Source organism: Monodon monoceros, unplaced genomic scaffold, assembly GCF_005190385.1.
Source record: "Monodon monoceros isolate NGI ecotype Baffin Bay Population unplaced genomic scaffold, NGI_Narwhal_1 Super_Scaffold_1, whole genome shotgun sequence".
NCBI lineage: Eukaryota > Metazoa > Chordata > Mammalia > Artiodactyla > Monodontidae > Monodon > Monodon monoceros.
The window spans coordinates 52,826,482-52,844,048 of record NW_021703765.1 but is presented as its reverse complement, the minus strand read 5'-3'; the positions used below and the strand labels follow the sequence as shown (position 1 = coordinate 52,844,048).

General features: G+C 36.7%; 1 protein-coding gene across 1 annotated transcript in view; it reads left to right on the top strand.

The window, feature by feature from the left end:
- The window catches only part of MYOM1 (myomesin 1), a 143,520-nt gene that overhangs the window by 15,708 nt on the left and 110,245 nt on the right, over positions 1 to 17,567 (top strand). Inside the window, exons 3-5 of the mRNA XM_029226169.1 lie at positions 10,296 to 10,436; positions 15,148 to 15,376; positions 16,036 to 16,193. Coding sequence (XP_029082002.1) covers positions 10,296 to 10,436; positions 15,148 to 15,376; positions 16,036 to 16,193 — 528 coding nt within the window. The remainder of the gene's footprint in view (positions 1 to 10,295; positions 10,437 to 15,147; positions 15,377 to 16,035; positions 16,194 to 17,567) is intronic.

Here is a 17,567-nt window from a genome sequence, read left to right as displayed (position 1 = left end):
TAAAGAGTTTTGAAATTGGTAGATGTAAGTTCTCAAACTTAGTTCCTCTTCTACAAAAAAATAAAATAAAAAATCTTGCCTATGTAATTCCTTCATATTCCCATATAAATTTTAAGATCACCTTGTTAATGTCTACAAAGAGAAAAGTCTGCTGGCAATATAAGAATTATGTTGAAACTGTAAATCAATTTTGAAAAATGTGTGTTTTAACAATGTTGACTCTTTCAATCCATGAACATGTGATATTTATTTATTTAGATTTTGTTTCACTTATCATAATGTTTTGTAATTTTCAATGTAGAAGTGTTATACTTCTATGTTAAAGTTATTCCTAAATATTTTATTCTTTTTGATAGTATTGTGAATGGAGTTATCTTAATTTTATTTTTGTATTGTTCATTGCTAGTAAACAGAAGTATAATTGATTTTTGTGTTTTGATTCTGTATCCTGTTACCTTGCTGAACTCATTTATTAGTAGTAGCATTTGTGTGTGTGTGCGTGTGTGTGTGTGTGTATTCCTTAGCATTTTTTACATATAGGATTATATCATCCATAACTAAAGGTAGACTTGCTATCCAATTTTTTCAATTTTATTTTTAATAATTGTCTTGGCTATTCTTCAGTATAATGTGAACTTCAGTACAATGTTGAAGAGAAGTGGCAAGAGCAAATATCACACCCTTGTTCCCTTACTGTCTTAGGAAGAAAGGATTTAATTTTTCCTATTAGATATGATACTAGCTCTAGATTTTTCATAGATGGTCTTTATCAGACTGAGGAACTTCCCTTCTATTCCTCTTTTGTTGAGAGTTTTTAACATGAAGTAATGCTGAATTTTGTCAAATACTTCTTTTGCGTCTATTGAGGTGATAATTTTTTTGTTTTTTATTCTGTTAATATGGTATATTACACTGATTGATTTTCAAATGTTAAATCGACCTTGCATTCCTGGAATAAATACCACTTGGCTATATGTTGCTGGATTCAGTTTACTAATATTTTGTGAAGGATTTTTGTACCTGTGTTCTTGAAGGCTATTGGTCTGTGTTTTTTTTTTTTGTTTGTTTATTATAATGTTTTTGTTTGGCTTTGATATCAGGTAATACTGGCCTTATAGAATAAGTTGGGAAGTGTTCCCTTCTCTTCTGTTTTTGAAAATACATGGAAATGATTTGTTTGTTTCTTCTTTACATATTCCATGGAATTCATCTGTGAAACTACATGGGCCTGGGCGGTTCATTGTGCAAAGATTTTAAGTTACTAATTCAGTTTCTTTACTTGTTAATGATCTGTTCTGATTTTTAATTTCTTCTTGAGTTAGTTTTTGTCGTTTGAATCTTTATGGGAATTTTTCCATTTCATTTAAGTTGTCTAAATTTTTGGCATAAGTGCATTTATCATACTTCCTTGTGAGCCTTTTAAGTTATGTGGGGTTGGTAGTGGTCTCCTCTTTTATTCTTGTTCTTGATAATTTGTGTCTTCTCTCTTTCTTCATGGTTAATCTAGTGAAAGGTTTGTCAATTTTCTTGATCTTTTCAATGAACCAACTTTTGTTTCACTGATTTTATCTATTGTTGTTCTGTTTTCTATTTTATTGATTTCCTCCCTGATCTTATTATATCTACCTTCTACTTGCTTCATATTTAATTTTTTTCTAACTTACAATGAAAGCTTAAGTTATTAATTTGAGACTTTTCTTCTTTTCTAATATAGACACTTAAAGCTATAAACTTACCTCTAATAACTGCTTTAGCTTTATCCCATAAATTTTGATATGTTGTGTTTTTGTTTTCATGTAGTTCAAAATACTTTCTAATTTCCCTTGTGATTTCTTTTCCCTTGTGAGTAATTTAGAAGTATGTTGTTAGTTTCCTGATATATGAGGATTTTCTAAATTTCTTACTGTTGTAGATTTTTACTTAATTTTTCTGTTATCAGAGAATATATTTTATATGGTTTAAATTCATTTAAATGGATTGAGATTGTTTTGTGAGTTAGCATATAAATTCTCCTGGAGAATGTTTAAAAGAATATGTATTTTGTTGTCATTGGGTAAAGTATTCTAGAAAGATCAGTTGTATCAACTTGATTGAGAGTGTTATTCAAGTCTCCTATGTCCTTGCTGATTTTTGTCTAGTTGTTCTATCAGTTATTGAAAGTGGAGTATTGAAATCTCCAGCTATTTTCAATTTTCTATTTTTTCTTTCAATTCTGTCATTTTTTGCTTCATATATTTTAGGGCTCTGTTGGTAGATCCATGTACATTTATAATTGTTATATTTTTTTGAGGAATTGACCTTCCTATGATTATGAAATGTCCCTCTTTGTCTCTAGTAATATTTCTTAGTTAAAAGTATATTTTGTTCGATATTAATATAGCCACTCCAGTTCCTTATGGTTATTATTTGCATGGTATATCTTTTTCATCCTTTTACTTTAACAATATGTGTCTTTGAATTTAGAATGTGGCTCTTGTAGCAGCATATAGTTGGATTTTTAAAAATTCATTCTGACAATCTCTGCTGTTCCTTGGAGTTTTTAATCCACTCACATTTAATAAAATTACTACTATGGTTGGACTTATGTTTACCAGTTTTTAAATTTTTTTCTGCATATCTCATATCTCTTTTGTTCATTTGTTTCTCCTTTACTGCCTTGTTTTGTGTTAAATAGATATTTTTAGTGTACCGTTTAATTCCTTTCTTTCTTGACTCTATTTTTTATTATTTTCTTAAGGGATTGCTTTAGAAATTATAATATACATATTAACTAATCACAATCTACTTCAGATTTATATTAACTTCGTACCAGTAAAATTTAGAAACTTTGCTCCAATATAGTTCCATTTCCTCCCTTATCCTTTGTACTATTATCGTATGCCTTACAACTATATATGTTATAAACCCAACAGTGCAGTGTGATAAGTATTGTTTTATGTAATATTATGTCTTTCAAAGAATTTAAGAAAATAGAAATATATGTATGCTTATATATTTATCTAGTTATTTACTTCCTGGTGCTCTTTATTTTTTGGTGTGGATTCAGATTACTGTCTGGTGTCATTTCCTTTAAACCTGAGGGATTTGCTTTAGCATTTCTTATAAGACAGGTCTGCTAGCAATGGATTCTCTTGGTCTTTGTCTGGCAATGTCTTTGCTTTCAGTTTTGAGTAATAGTTTTGCTGAATATAGAATTCTTGATTTATTTTTTCCCCCAGCACTTAAATATGTCATACGAATGCCTGTGGGTTGTATCGTTTCTGATGTGAAGTCAATCATTAATACATTGTTCTCTTGTATGTGATGAATCATTTTACTCTTGGTGCTTTGAAGTTTTCTCTCTGACTTTGGCTTTCAACAGCTTGACTATATATGATATATCTACATGTGTATCTCTTTGTGAGTATCATACTTGGGTTTGTTGAGTATCTTGGATCCATAGATTAATATCTTCATCAAGTTTGGGGAATTTTAGTCCATTATTTCTTCAAATATATTTTCCTACCTTTTCTCTCTCTCTCCTCTTTCCAGTACTACCATGACTCATATATTGGTATGTTTGATGTTGTCTAACAGACCTCTGAGGCTTTAAGATTTTTTCTTCATCCTTTTTCTGTTTTTTTTTATTAGATTATTTCTATCTTCAGATTCACTGATTTTTAAATTCTTCTATATAAAATCTGTTGAGTCCCTTTAATAAATTTTTCATTTAAGTTATTGTACTTTTAAACTCCAAAATATTCATTTGCTTCTATTTTATAATTCCTATCTCTTTGTTGACATTCTCTCTTTTTGGGTCATTATTATAATACTTTCCTTTAATTCTTTAAACATGTTTTCCTTTATTGGCCTTTGAACTTATTTCTTATTACTGCTTTGAAGTCTTTGTTTGCTAAATCCAACATCAGGGTGCACCTGGAGACAATTTTTATTTACTGATTTTTTCTGCTGGTGTGTGTCACACTTTCCTATTTCTTGTCATGTTTCATAATTTTTGTTGTAATTGAAAATGGAACATGTTGGGGGCTTCCCTGGTGGCACAGTGGTTAAGAATCTGCCTGCCAACGCAGGGGGCACAGGTTCAATCCCTGGCCCAGGAAGATCCCACATGCCACGGAACAACTAAGCCTGTGTGCCACAACTACTGAGCCTGCGCTCTAGAGCCCACGAGCCACAACTACTGAAGCCCACGTGCCTAGAGCCTGGGCTCCGCAACAAGAAAAGCCTCCGCAATGAGAAGCCCATGTACCGAAACAAAGAGTAGCCCTCGCTCGCCACAACTAGAGAAAACCCACACACAGCAACAAAGACCCAGCACAGCCAAAAAAAAAAAAAAAAGAAAATGGGACCTGTTAGATAATATACTGTAGTAATTCTGGATTCTGAATTTCTCCCTAAATGTGTTGTTGCTCTGTTTTGTTTTTGTTTAATTACTTGCCTAAACACATTTATAGAATCTGTTTACCTAGCACTGTGTTACTGCTGTTGTCTCTGTTTTAGTTTTTTTAAAAAATTGTCATTCTCATTTTTAAGCCTGAATTCATAGGGATCACCTTGTATTTGCATAGATTAATGGCCAATCAATGAATGGTCAGACACTGTGCTCAAACATCTCAAGACAGTAAAGGTTCCATCTTCTGGCAATAGATCTGTGTATGTGTTGGGGAGCACATTTGAAATTCAGGTAATTTTAAAGTATGTATGCCCTGGATTTGCTTACCTCTAGACTCTCTTGTTTCTCCTCTGCACATGTACACAGGTTTACAGTTAACCAATGATGTGTGGATAACCTGATCCCTCTCCAGTTTTTTTCTATTCAGGCACATGGAGAGCTTATGAAGGCCCCCATGGTGGTCTTTTTTTGTTTTTGGCTGTGTTGGTCTTCGTTGCTGTGCGCTGGCTTTCTCTGGTTGCCGCGAGCGGGGGCTACTCTTTGTTGTGGTGCGTGGGCTTCTCATTGCGGTGGCTTGTCTTTGCTGTGGAGCACAGGCTCTAGGCACGCGGGCTTCAGTAGTTGTAGCACACGGGCTCAGTGGTTGTGGCATGTGGGCTCTAGAGCACAGGCTCAGTAGTTGTGGCACATGGGTTTAGTAGCTCCGCGGCATGTGGGATTCCCGGAAAAGGGCTTGAACCCATGTCCCCTGCATTGGCAGGTGGATTCTTAACCACTGCACCACCAGGGAAGTCCCTCCATGGTGGTCTTATTTTTCAAATCTTCCTGTTAAATTTCAGGCTGACCTGCCAGTCTTCTGCTTGCTCCAACCGTGATTGCGTCCTGAGATTGATTGAGCTGCTGGTCTTCCCTTGTTTGTTTGCCACTTAGATGGCTCATGTTACAATGTTGCTGGTTGTGAAGGTTTATCATGCTCTGTTCCAAATCAAGTCAACCCCTCTGGCAGTGAACATTATGATTTTCTCACCTTTTCCCACCTTGGTAGAACTACCTTATGGATTGAGCTGGGAGCTAGGGGGTGGTGAAAGACTAGGCAAGAATGTCACACAGACTCCCACTTATTCATACCTGAAGTTCAGTATCTTTTTATGAATAACCACTTGTCAGTGTAGTGTATGCCTTTGGTTGATTTTCAGAGCCCTGAATGGGTTGGTTTTGACAATTGTATCCAATTTTATCATGGCTTTTTGGGGAGAGAAACTGCTGAACTACTCACTCCACCATACTAGAAGTCCCACCTCTGCAGTGGCCATTTTTATTAGCTCCTCAGCTGATTCTGATGGCAAGTCAGGGTTGAGAATCACTGAGATAGTGTATGATTACAGGAGGATGAATCTTGATTTCACTTCATTCAGTAAGTTTATTGAACACTATCAGGCAGTGCACACAGTACTGAGTATACAAAGGTAACTTAGGCCATCCCCCTCCTTGAATAGTCATAGGCAACGGGAAAGATAGAGAGGGAAACCAATAATACAATATAACCGTAGGCATATAGGGATGGGTGTCTACAACCGATCATTTTTTCTGAAACATGCTGATAGGTTGTCATAATTTTTTTAGAAAGTTATATAGCCATTAAGTAGATCCATACTTAACATAAGTGTGAATAAAGTTACTCATCCTGGGGAACTAGGACAACATAACTTTAAAGAACTAGCATTTTACTTCATGTAAAGTTTAATGAGTTTTTTAATGCTTTATTTTTAATTGGACTGTGATGTGAATAAATCAATTGATGTGAATAAATTCAGGAATAGCAAATCAACATCAGAGTCATTATGGGCAGTGTGACATGGTGTTGTGGTTTCCAAAGTGGCGAATCCATGAAGGCAAGCCATGGAAGTGTAGGAAGAAATATGAGCACTTCTGTATTTTTTTTAAAAGTCAAATTTGGCCCATAAAATTTTTCTGTTGATGGAATATTTCATAAAGTGAGCATATTTATACAGCAGTATATGTGTAGAATTTATAAATAAACAGGTGGCATGCCCCCAATATTTTTGGATTGAGAGGACTCAGTCACAAAAGTTAGAGACTACTGCTGTAGTGGAAAGAGCACTAACCTAGGTGGATGCTAGTCCTAGCTCACCTACCAACTTGCTGTATGAACCTGGGCAAGTTACAAAGATATTCCAGGTCTTCCACATCTATAAACTGAGTGTGGTATAAATATCCCTGAGATCTCTTCCAGTTCTGTGATTCTATAATTAGTTTTGTTCTTGCTATTCCTGTTAAGAATAATTATGAAGTTGTAAGAGCAGAAGGTTATGTTGTTTTTTTTGTTGTTGTTGCTGTTCAGTATTTGAACTGGATGGAGGTGCAAGTCTATTTCTGAGTCCCTGGAACATTTCCAGAAGGAGCTGTCTGTACCTGGGCTACATCCCTTCTCTGTGGTGCTGCTGGTCATAGGTGTGATGATGTCATACACACCATGATATTTCTTTAAATTCTGCTAACTTTAGGCATATTAAGAGGACATACCACAATTACTAGCAGAGTACAGGTAGATGTACTTAGACACAGTTACAGACACATGGGTGCACCCATGCACACACAAATCAATCCTTACCTATAGCTTAGTTTCCCTGCCTTCATAAATTGGAGTTCAGAAAGATTCAAGACATAAAGAACATTAAATTTAGCGTTTTTAAAATTTTTTTATTTATTTTTGGGTGCATTGGGTCTTCGTTGCCACACGTAGGATTTCTCTAGTTGCTGTGAGCGGGGGCTACTCTTCGTTGCAATGCACGGGGTTCTCAATGCAGTGGCTTATCTTGTTGTGGAGCCACCGAGTGCATGGGCTTCAGCGGTTGCAGCACGTGGGCTCAGTAGTTGTGGCGCGCCGGCTCTAGAGCACAGGCTCAGTAGTTGTGGCGCACGGGTTTAGTTGCTCTGCAGCATGTGGGATCTTCCTGGACCAGGGGTTGAGGCCATGTCCCCTGCATTGACAGGCGGATTCTTAACCATTCTTAACCACTGCACCACCACGGAAGTCCCGTTAAATATAGTTTTAATAGTTAAAAGACCCACATTGATCCATACATGTCAAGTTAAGTGTCTACTCAGAAACTGACTTATAAGACAGAGTATTATTTTCAAAATTTAGATACAACTAAAAGCCCAAGAGGTTAGCAAGCCCTTATTTAGCTCTTTGATGTAACTTCAAAGAAATTTAAATTAAAAAAAAGAAATTAAAATTTTACATATTCTATTGAACTTCTCTAAAAACATTATTTGACTTTAAAATTCAATAGAGTAAGATGTTAGACTTCAGTGTTCCCGGGTCATAACAAAATAGACATGGCTTTCCTTCAAATAATTAGTGACACTGATTATCGCATAGTCAGTTCCTTAAAACTTTGTTTCTCTGATTTAGTTTTGTTTGTTAACTTCGATAAATGACTTAGCATTACCAAATAGTCTGTTGGCACAGTATTTTAACATCTAATCCTTCACACACTCTTTTTTTGTTAGGATTCAGAAGCTTGAAGAAACTTTAGAGAGCATAACAAGTGTTTGATATTTTCTAAATACTTTGGATTTTCTAAATAATAGTATATATGATTTTCTAAATAACACTGTATAATATATAAAATCATAATGCTTTTTTTGAAGCTTTTTGTTCCAAATGAAATATTATGTGAAAACTGATGATAGTACCATGAATCTTTACCATAAAGTTTAACTATTAAAAATCACCTGCCGTGATTTACTTGTGAGAATGGAATAATCACATTCTGGCACATTCTATGTAATAAGTGAATCATTTTAAAGGTTTATCTTAAAGGGAAAATGACAGAAAAAAAGGAACGACAGTACAAGAAAAAGAATGACAAATCACAGCTGTTTTGATACAAATAAACATTGAAAATATGAGCTCATGAGAATATGACTGCAGATAGTAGAATGAAAGTAAAAAAAGAGCAAAAACAGAAAAACAGGAGAAAAATTAGAAAATGCAAATGTTCTGTAAATAGAAAAAAATGAAACAGACTCTATAATTAATTTTATTTTGTATAGTAATGGAATTAAAGGAGTGAAGGAAAATACCACTTTAAACTTAGACCTGTATTAGCACAGCCTGTACTTTGTAACCTGCTAGGGGTATAGAATGCAATCATTTTGCTGCTGCCTGGAACAGCCAGCCAGGAACAAATTTCACTAAGCCTTCCAATTGGTAACCAATCCACAAGTTTGATTTCAAGGTTCTAACCTTTGGCATTAATGCTGATCATAGAATAAGAGCTAGATATTCACCCTGGGGGAGGGGGTAGTTAATGGGAGAGGAAAAGGTTTGCCATTTCTGTGCTACAACTCCACTCCAGGAATTAAAGACAGTAGCCCACCCTATACTCTCAGGCTACGTTTGCACCCCTTGTACTTCCTAGAAGCCCTGCAGATCTGTGTTACTTGCTTAGCAGGGGATAAGATTATTTGCATTATTATGTATCCATTTTGTACTCTGTATATGTGCTGTCTTCTTTTGATTTAGGTAATCTCTTTGCTTTTGCTAATGCTTTTTAAAGACTGGAAACGATCAAGGTTTGGACACTTTGGAAGGTTTTGCTGTTTTAACTGGGCAGCTGGCTTTTTCCATGCCACACCACTCACATGCTTCACTTTCTCTTCAAATTTTCTCTACACCAGGGACCTTTTTAATATTAACTTTTAATTTTAGAATCAGTTCAGGTCTGTAGAAAAATGACAAGGATAGTACAGAGAGTTCCTGTACGGCTTCCTATTGTGACTATCTTTCATTACAATGTAGACGAGAGGCTTTTAGCCTGAGCCCATGGATTGTTCAGAGTCCATGAACTTTTGAAATTTATGCCAAATTCTATACATTTGAAAGAAGATGCACTTCATTTCATTCAAGAACTATATAGATTAAGGTTGTCCTTTTAATTTCATCAATTCTTTTCTCTAGGTGCAATCTCTACTGTCATGTTTTCCACTCTGCTGACACATTTTTTGGTTTATTAGAACAATAACTACCTCCAAGTGTACACTCGCACCAGTGTGCATGGGTGGGTGGATTTTTGTGTGCAACAGCACTAGAAAAGTGTTCTTTATCAAACCTGTAATTTTCCGAGTCACTCGACGCTGTGTGTTCACAGAAAGTATATTAACTCTATTGTTTGATGAACCCAGTGTCCTTTCAGACGGAGTCTGTCTATACTGCATAAAGGCCTCAAGTTGAACCTAGAGGCCCTGCATCAGAATTGCCTGGGCTCCCAATACAGAAAATCTGCTTTTGTATCAATCCCCTGAAAGCATTTGGATACACAACGTATCCAAACCGTTTATGTAGAGCACCTAATTTTCCAACATTAACTTAACAGCAAAGGGTATTTGGAACTATTACCAAAGCACTGCCACTTTCCCTTGAAATTTTAAGGGGGAAAAAGCCATGAAATTTGACATAAATACACTACCATGTGTAAAACAGATAGCTAGTGGGAACCTGCTGTATAGCACAGGGAGCTCAGCTCGGTGCTCTGTGATGGGCTTCCTGGGTGGGATGGTGGGATGGCGGGGGGAGGTCCAAGAGGGAGGGGATGTGTGTATGCATATGGCTGATTCACTTCACTGTGCGGCAGAAACTAACACAGCATTGTAAAGCAGTTATACTGCAATTTTTAAAAATTGCTATAGACTTATTTTTCTCTTGTGTCTAGATAGAGTGCATTATGTGAGGTCATTCTCACGCTAGCTCTAAAGATAAAAGATGATTATAACATTAGCCGTCTAGGTTTCTGTAAAACGTCCTCAAACTTAAAACTTCCTTTTATAAGCATTTTTTAAAATTATAGACTAACATTAGGGTGTTTTTTTTCAGACTTACAGATTCCAGTCTGATGTTAGAAGATTATTCATCCAAGTTGAGCCCCCAAACAAAGAGAGCCAAGAAAAGCCTTCTCTCTGGAGAGAAGAAAGAAAATCTGCCAAGTGACTACATGGTGCCCATTTTCTCAGGACGGTATGTATGGATTTTCTCCCTGGATCTGATTATTAGAAAGTGGAGAGTAAATGTTGTCAGGTAGTAATAACAATAGCAGCTGTCATTTATTGAGCACTTACTATGTACTGGTTGAGAAAGGTCTGTGGAACCTCAGAACCATGCACGGAGGGAGATGTGTTCATTGTAAAACTGTTTGCCATCACATAGGATGGCTATATGACAAAAGAGGATGATCAGCAACTTATTTCTAATTATGTAACTAGTTGAAATTAGAAGCTGAGTATTGGATGCTAGTTTTTCGACTCTCTATATAGTCACTATGTTTAGAGTAGAAAGAAAGGTTAAAACTATAAAATATTGGGTGAACTAAAAGAAAAAAATCAGATGATATGTTTAGGTAGATTGGTTGCCAGTGTGGTTTTAATTATTATTCATTATGAAGAAAAAAAGGTCTTAGATAACGTAGACTAAAAGAATTGCACCATAATAATGCCTGGCTTATGTTTGTTAAATGTAAAATAGATTTACATGAGGTAAAGTTCAAACAAAATAATCACTAAATCACCAGTCTGTGTAATGCCAAATTTGTTTATAATATAAACATTTTTTTGAATGATAATATATACAAAGGAATCTTGAAAGGAGACTTGTCCAAGACACCAACTTAAAGTTTAACAGGAACTTTCTGAGTCTTCCCTGTTTATTTTCCTTTGAATGGAGAATTATTCACAGAGCTAAGATGGTTCAGAATGAGGTCGTCTTCTCCAGGCAAGTGCTCTCAGGAAAATCACTAGGCAATAATGCGGGTGTAATTTTGGGTGACCTACTTCTGTTTCCCTCCATTTTTTCTTTCCACTGCTTTCTGATGGTTCCTTTCTGAATTGTTTTGGAGGCTAATGTCATAATTGCCCTGAACCTACTTAGGAAGGTAAGGGGGTAAACAATATTCTACTTTTAGCTTTTCATTTTATACCTCTGACTTTTTTTTTTTTTGCGGTACGCGGGCCTCTCACTGTCGTGGCACCTCCCGTTGCGGAGCACAGGCTCCAGACACACAGGCTCAGCGGCCATGGCTCACGGACCCAGCCATTCTGTGGCATGTGGGATCTTCCCGGATGGGTCACGAACCCACATCCCCTACATCAGCTGGCAGACTCTCAACCACTGCGCCGCCAGGGAAGCCCTCTTTGACTTTTTTTTTTATATCTGATTTTTTTAAGTGAACTTTCCAGACAAACATACTTATATTGTTAAGTATGCTTGCCCAGAATCAACCTCATCACAGTTGGTTTAATGACACTCATATTCCTTTTAGGAGATGGCTAGGTTAGAGAAGTGAGATATTTTATTTTCTTCTTTTTTCCTACTCTGTTTTTTAAAAAATCATTTAAAAGTCATGTCAGCTTAGCATTAACCTACATGGCATGCCTCTCCACCTGTGTGGGCATGAAGTGAAGCTGCTCACTCACCATCTTCTCCCTGCCTTTTCCCCACCAAACCATTTTGTCCCCTCCAGGCCAGTCTCAAGAAATGATAATTTAGGGCTTCCCTGGTGGTGCAGTGGTTGAGAATCTGCCTGCCAATGCAGGGGACATGGGTTCGATCCCTGGTCCGGGAAGATCCCATGTGCTTCAGAGCAACTAAGCCCGTGTGCCACAAGTACTGAGCCTGTGCTCTAGAGCCCGTGGGCCACAACTACTGAGCCCGTGACCTGCAACTACTGAAGCCTACGTGCCAAAGCCTGTGCTCTGCAACAAGAGAAGCTACCGCAGTAAGAAATCCATGCACCACAACAAAGAGTAGCCCCCACTCACGGCAACTAGAGAAAGCCCACACACAGCAACGAAGACCCAACACAGCCAAAAATAAATAAATAAAATAAATATTAAAAAAATAAATGATAATTTACAAAATAAACTGTGATAAAAGAAAATGTGAATAAAAATTTTATCTTCTAGGTTTTATTTCTAGCTGACCTTCATTTTTTATATGGAGCCATCTCCTATATTCTGTTACTATGAAAATAACACTGCATAATGGTATTGACAGTATTAACAATCTAAGAGGATGGGAAAATAATGAACATTTGCTGAGTACCTATTGCTTGCTGGGAATCACTCTAGGTGCATTATATAAACTATCTTGCTAAGTCCTCCATCCAGCCCTGGAGAGATATTAATATGTCAATTTTTGGACAAGGAAATCTAAGCTCAGTGACTTGCTGAAAGTCACATGGCTGGTAGTGGATGAGCTGAGAGTCCCCCTAGGATTGGCAAATGCAATCGTCGTATATTTCTGGAGAATACGGTTTCTTCTGGATGGCACTTGAAAATTCCACTTCTTTTTTTTTTTTTTAAAGTTTTTTTAAAAATTTTTTTTTATTGCGGTACACGGGCCTCTTACTGTTGTGGCCTCTCCCGTTGCGGAGCACAGGCTCCGGACGCGCAGGCTCAGCGGCCATGGCTCACGGGCCCAGCCACTCCGCGGCATGTGGGATCTTCCCAGACCGGGGCACGAACCCATGTCCCCTGCATCGGCAGGGGGATTCTCAACCACTGCGCCACCAGGGAAGCCTGAAAATTCCACTTCTTATAGTCTGATAAGTAGAACTAACTTTATGTCAGCAACAGGTTTTAAATTGAAATCATCAGATATAGAGTATTGGAAAGGTTTTTTTTTTTTTTTTGCTGCACGCGGGCCTCTCACTGTTGTGGCCTCTCCCGCCGCGGAGCACAGGCTCTGGACGCGCAGGCTCAGCGGCCATGGCTCACGGGCCCAGCCGCTCCGCGGCATGTGGGATCTTCCTGGACTGGAGCACGAACCCGTGTCCCCTGCATCGGCAGGAGGACTCTCAACCACTGCACCACCAGGGAAGCCCTGGAAAGGTTTTAAATTTATTTTAAATTTGCAGTAGTGTGTTTTTGATGTTAGTATCGTATTCTTGCTCTTGTACCCAAATTATAGCAGGGTTACAACTGACATGCACTTATATTTACTTAAAGGCAAATGTGCCTGCTGTCCTGGGTCAAAAATATATTTTTAAGTGTACTTGAGTTTTCCTGTGAAATAATTACAGTTTTTTTCCCCAAGGTTTACCTTATTTGCAAATGGAAAAGGCAGGGAAACCATGACTCCATTCTGCCCTCTAGAGCTATGTTAGCACATCCACTGTTAAAGGGTATGTGAACTTCACTTAGAGTTGTCTCAACTTAGGGCCGGACTAGCATTGAATATAATCCATTACTATACATATTGAATCATATTACAAACCTCATTTCAAATCTCTATATTGTATATTAGCCTCTATAGAGAATTCCAAGTAGATTCTCATGATGTTTGTTTTGTATTCACTTATTAATTCATTCACTTCCTATCTCATTCAAAAAGAAAAGTTAGAGGTAATTATGTCAGGACACTAAGCTAAAAATGTTCCATCTTCCTTTTTCTCCCCCTAAATTATAGCAGATAACTTCCTTGGTAGAGACTACTTATTAATATTTGGAGAGATAGAGAGAAGGGAAAAGAAATTAAAATTTACTCACTAAGTTGAGTAAAACGCAAGGTGGACTAATTTGTCTACCAGATGTTTTAGTAATATTCCATGAGAAATTCCAAGCTTGTGCAAATGTTGTGTCCTACTCGTCAGCAAACTATATAGATTCAGGTGCCAGGGACTTGTAGACACAATGGCAGTGTTTGCTTGAAGTTTGAAGTAATTTTTCTTATAAGAAAAACAAATGTGCAATTCTGCCTTAAGAGGTCTCAGGAGACTCAATTTCAAGAGAATCTTCAATATAATCAACATACTCCTCACTGAAACATGTAATAGGATTGACAACAAAGGTATTGAAGGAGCTTTAAAATAATCCAAATATTTTAAACAATATTACTAAATCACAGCACAAATTCTATCATAAACTACTATATTAGGCACAGCACTTTGGGATGTAGCCACTCACTTGCCATCATCATCATCAATTATGAGTAAAAACAAGTCACTTTTGTCAGCATCGACACTTCAGGTGTGAGTTTGATCATTTCTTTACAACAGGGCTGTGTGTAAGCACAAAGTAAGGCTGTCATATTAAATATGTATATACACACACACAACCTTTATTATCATGGAAAGGAAACCCACTAGGCTTAAGGATCTCACGTAAATTTACAACTTATTTCTGCGTGCAGCACCTCTGGGCAATGCATTACATCATCTGAGTTACAAAATCCAGATCAAGCACATAGTCGAAAATCAGAATCACAGCCACACAACTGTCTGTCATTTCACAATATCGTCTTTTCTGGAAGGAAGTAGTAACTTAATCTTTTTTTATAGACTAAATCATATTTAAACACACTAAGGAAACCAAAGAAATGATGTTGGGCAAGTTATCTAACTTCTCCGTGTCTTTTTGCCGTATATCTAAAGTAGAGAGGGTACAGTCTACTTCAAAGGGTTGTTGTGGGGAAAAATGAGACAATGTATGTAAAAACCACTTGTCAAGGCACCACAGCCGGAATAGGTAGTATTATTGTGGTTATCATTGTTGGTTAAGGTGAAGATCACTGCCATGTGTGAAGAGTTAGCTCCTATTTACCAGGTCTTTCTATGTCAGGTTTTCTTTGGGCACAGTGTACAGCATCTGAGGTCAGGCACTTTGAACTTGGTAAAATTGGGCTATCTCATCACTGCCATCCGCAATATCCATATTTCGCTGTTATTATATTTTAGCCAAGTGCATGTCAGTGGAATTACAGACACGGAAGAAGAAAGAATTAAAGAAGCTGCTGCTTACATAGCCCAGAGGAATCTCCTTGCTAGAGAGGAAGGAGTCACGGCAGCCAAGCAGTCCACAGTATCCAAACAGTCCACATCCATGCTTCGCCAGGAGGAAGGTTTTGAGAAGTCGAGGAAAGTTGCAATTCGAGAAAAGGCAGAACACCTGTCACTGAAAAAAACGGTAAAAAAAAGACAATTTAATATAACTTACAAAAGTAGAAATGCTACCACTATATATAAAGTAGATAACTAGTAGGACCTACTGTATAGCACAGGGAACTCTGCTCAATACTCTGTAATGGCCTATATGGGAATAGAATCTAAAAAAGAGTGGATATATGTATATGTATAACTGATTCACTTTGCTGCACAGCAGAAACTAACACAACATTGTAAATCAACTGTACTCCAATAAATATTAATTTTAAAAAGTAGAAATGCATGTAACATTGTGTATATGTGTGTTAATATAGATTAATTAGCTTCAAATGAAGAAATACGTGGTCTTGCGGAGAAACAAAAGGAAAAAGACATCAAAATGTATAGGTCAAAGAAAGACACACTTAATATTTAAATTCTGTGAAATTTTAGGTTCTATAGAAATTAAAGTTCTTGAAGAACCTTAAGAAATCCACCTTAGAGAAGTAAAATATGTTGCTCAGGCTTACAATGTTAAAAATTAAGTGATGTGTTTGTTTTCAAAAGGGGTGAGGGGAATTCGTTTGAAATGAATGCAAAAGTAAGGCTCCAAATGAAAAAAAATGATCATTTTGATTTCTACATTACATTTTTGTAGCACATGTTACTTTGATTTCATAATATGTTGATTTTTTTTTTCAGTTAGAAGAAACTGAGGCGTATCATAAAAAGTTGAATGAAGATAATCTTCTCCATGCTCCTGAATTTGTCATTAAACCTCGTTCCCACACTGTTTGGGAGAAAGAAAATGTAAAATTACACTGCTCTGTAGCCGGCTGGCCAGAACCTCGTCTCACATGGTATGCTATCGTTATGAAAATTTCTCATAGAATCGATTACTCAAAGTTAATTTTACCTCTTGTGAAAACATGTGACATTGTGAATATGCAAGAGTCAGTGAAAGCATCTACAAATTTGAATAGATTTTTTAAATAGTGAAGAAAGAATACATGTATGGAAGGAAAGAAGAGTCTTGCATCCATTACGATTTATTATGATACTTTATAATCCTACTATACAAATGGATCTTTATCTTATATAAAGTGTTAAAATTTAGTCAGCATATTTATTTGGTATCATTTTGTGATGAGAAGCGATACTGCCTTTTTAAAAGTAATTAAGACCCAGAGGGCTCCATCTCTACTCCTCACATGAGCTGAGGTCTTAATGTGTTTTCTAAAGCCAAAAAATAGAGGGAGCTGTTACGACTATGGGGCCTGAAGAAATTTTTGTTCCATAACGAATAAGCTCCCCTTTTTTCCGTCCATTATATATCCTATTGCAATTGTCAATGACTTTGTGATCCCTAAATTCAGAACTCTCCCATCATACGGCATGAATGTCTGCCACAGAGAGCAGAAGTCTGAAGAGGATTGTGAGCCAGTTTTAAAAGGCGTTTTCCGTCTTCTTCTCCGACAGGGGTATTTTGCATGCAGTTCCCTTTTCCTCGGGAGTGGTGGTAAATATGCCCTATGTCACAGTATAAACACTTCATAGAATAGCACTGTCACCCAAAGAGTGCCTGTCTCTTCCTCTCTTTTCTGTTATTTCTAATGTTCTTTGGACACCTGGCTAGCATAATGGAGGTGGCTGACAAGATAAACTGCTAGCTAAGGTTATTCTTAAGGAGCAGGTGGTGAGTTGTGTTTTTTAAAAATTCACCTGTGATATCAATCTGCCTGTGGTAATATTGGATTTACTTACAGTTTTTCTTGTATGTAAACTCTTTCCAGGGTTCTTGAGTTTGAAAACCAAAGAATGAAACCAAAGCCAGCTCTATATTACCAAGGCAAATAATTTATAGTAAACAAAGATGAGAAATGTAGGAACATATTTAGATGAAAATGAAGTTTAAAAAATCAATTTCCAAGCTTTAAAAGTATAAGAGTATACTATAGTAAGTTAGGAATCAGTCCATCTTTGCCCACCTTTCTCTCTACCTATAGAGTTGCACAAATTGGCCTATCAAAGGGACATTTCCTCTTAAAAAACTGATTATTTCCCACCACAGAAAAAATCCAAACTTTCCTATAGAAATACATAAAGAATAACAAATTTTTAGCTCCAAGAAATATTACTTGAGATTCACTTTGTTATAAAGCAGAAACTAACACACCATTGTAAAGCAATTATACTCCAGTAAAGATGTTTAAAAAAAAATTACTTGATGAGTA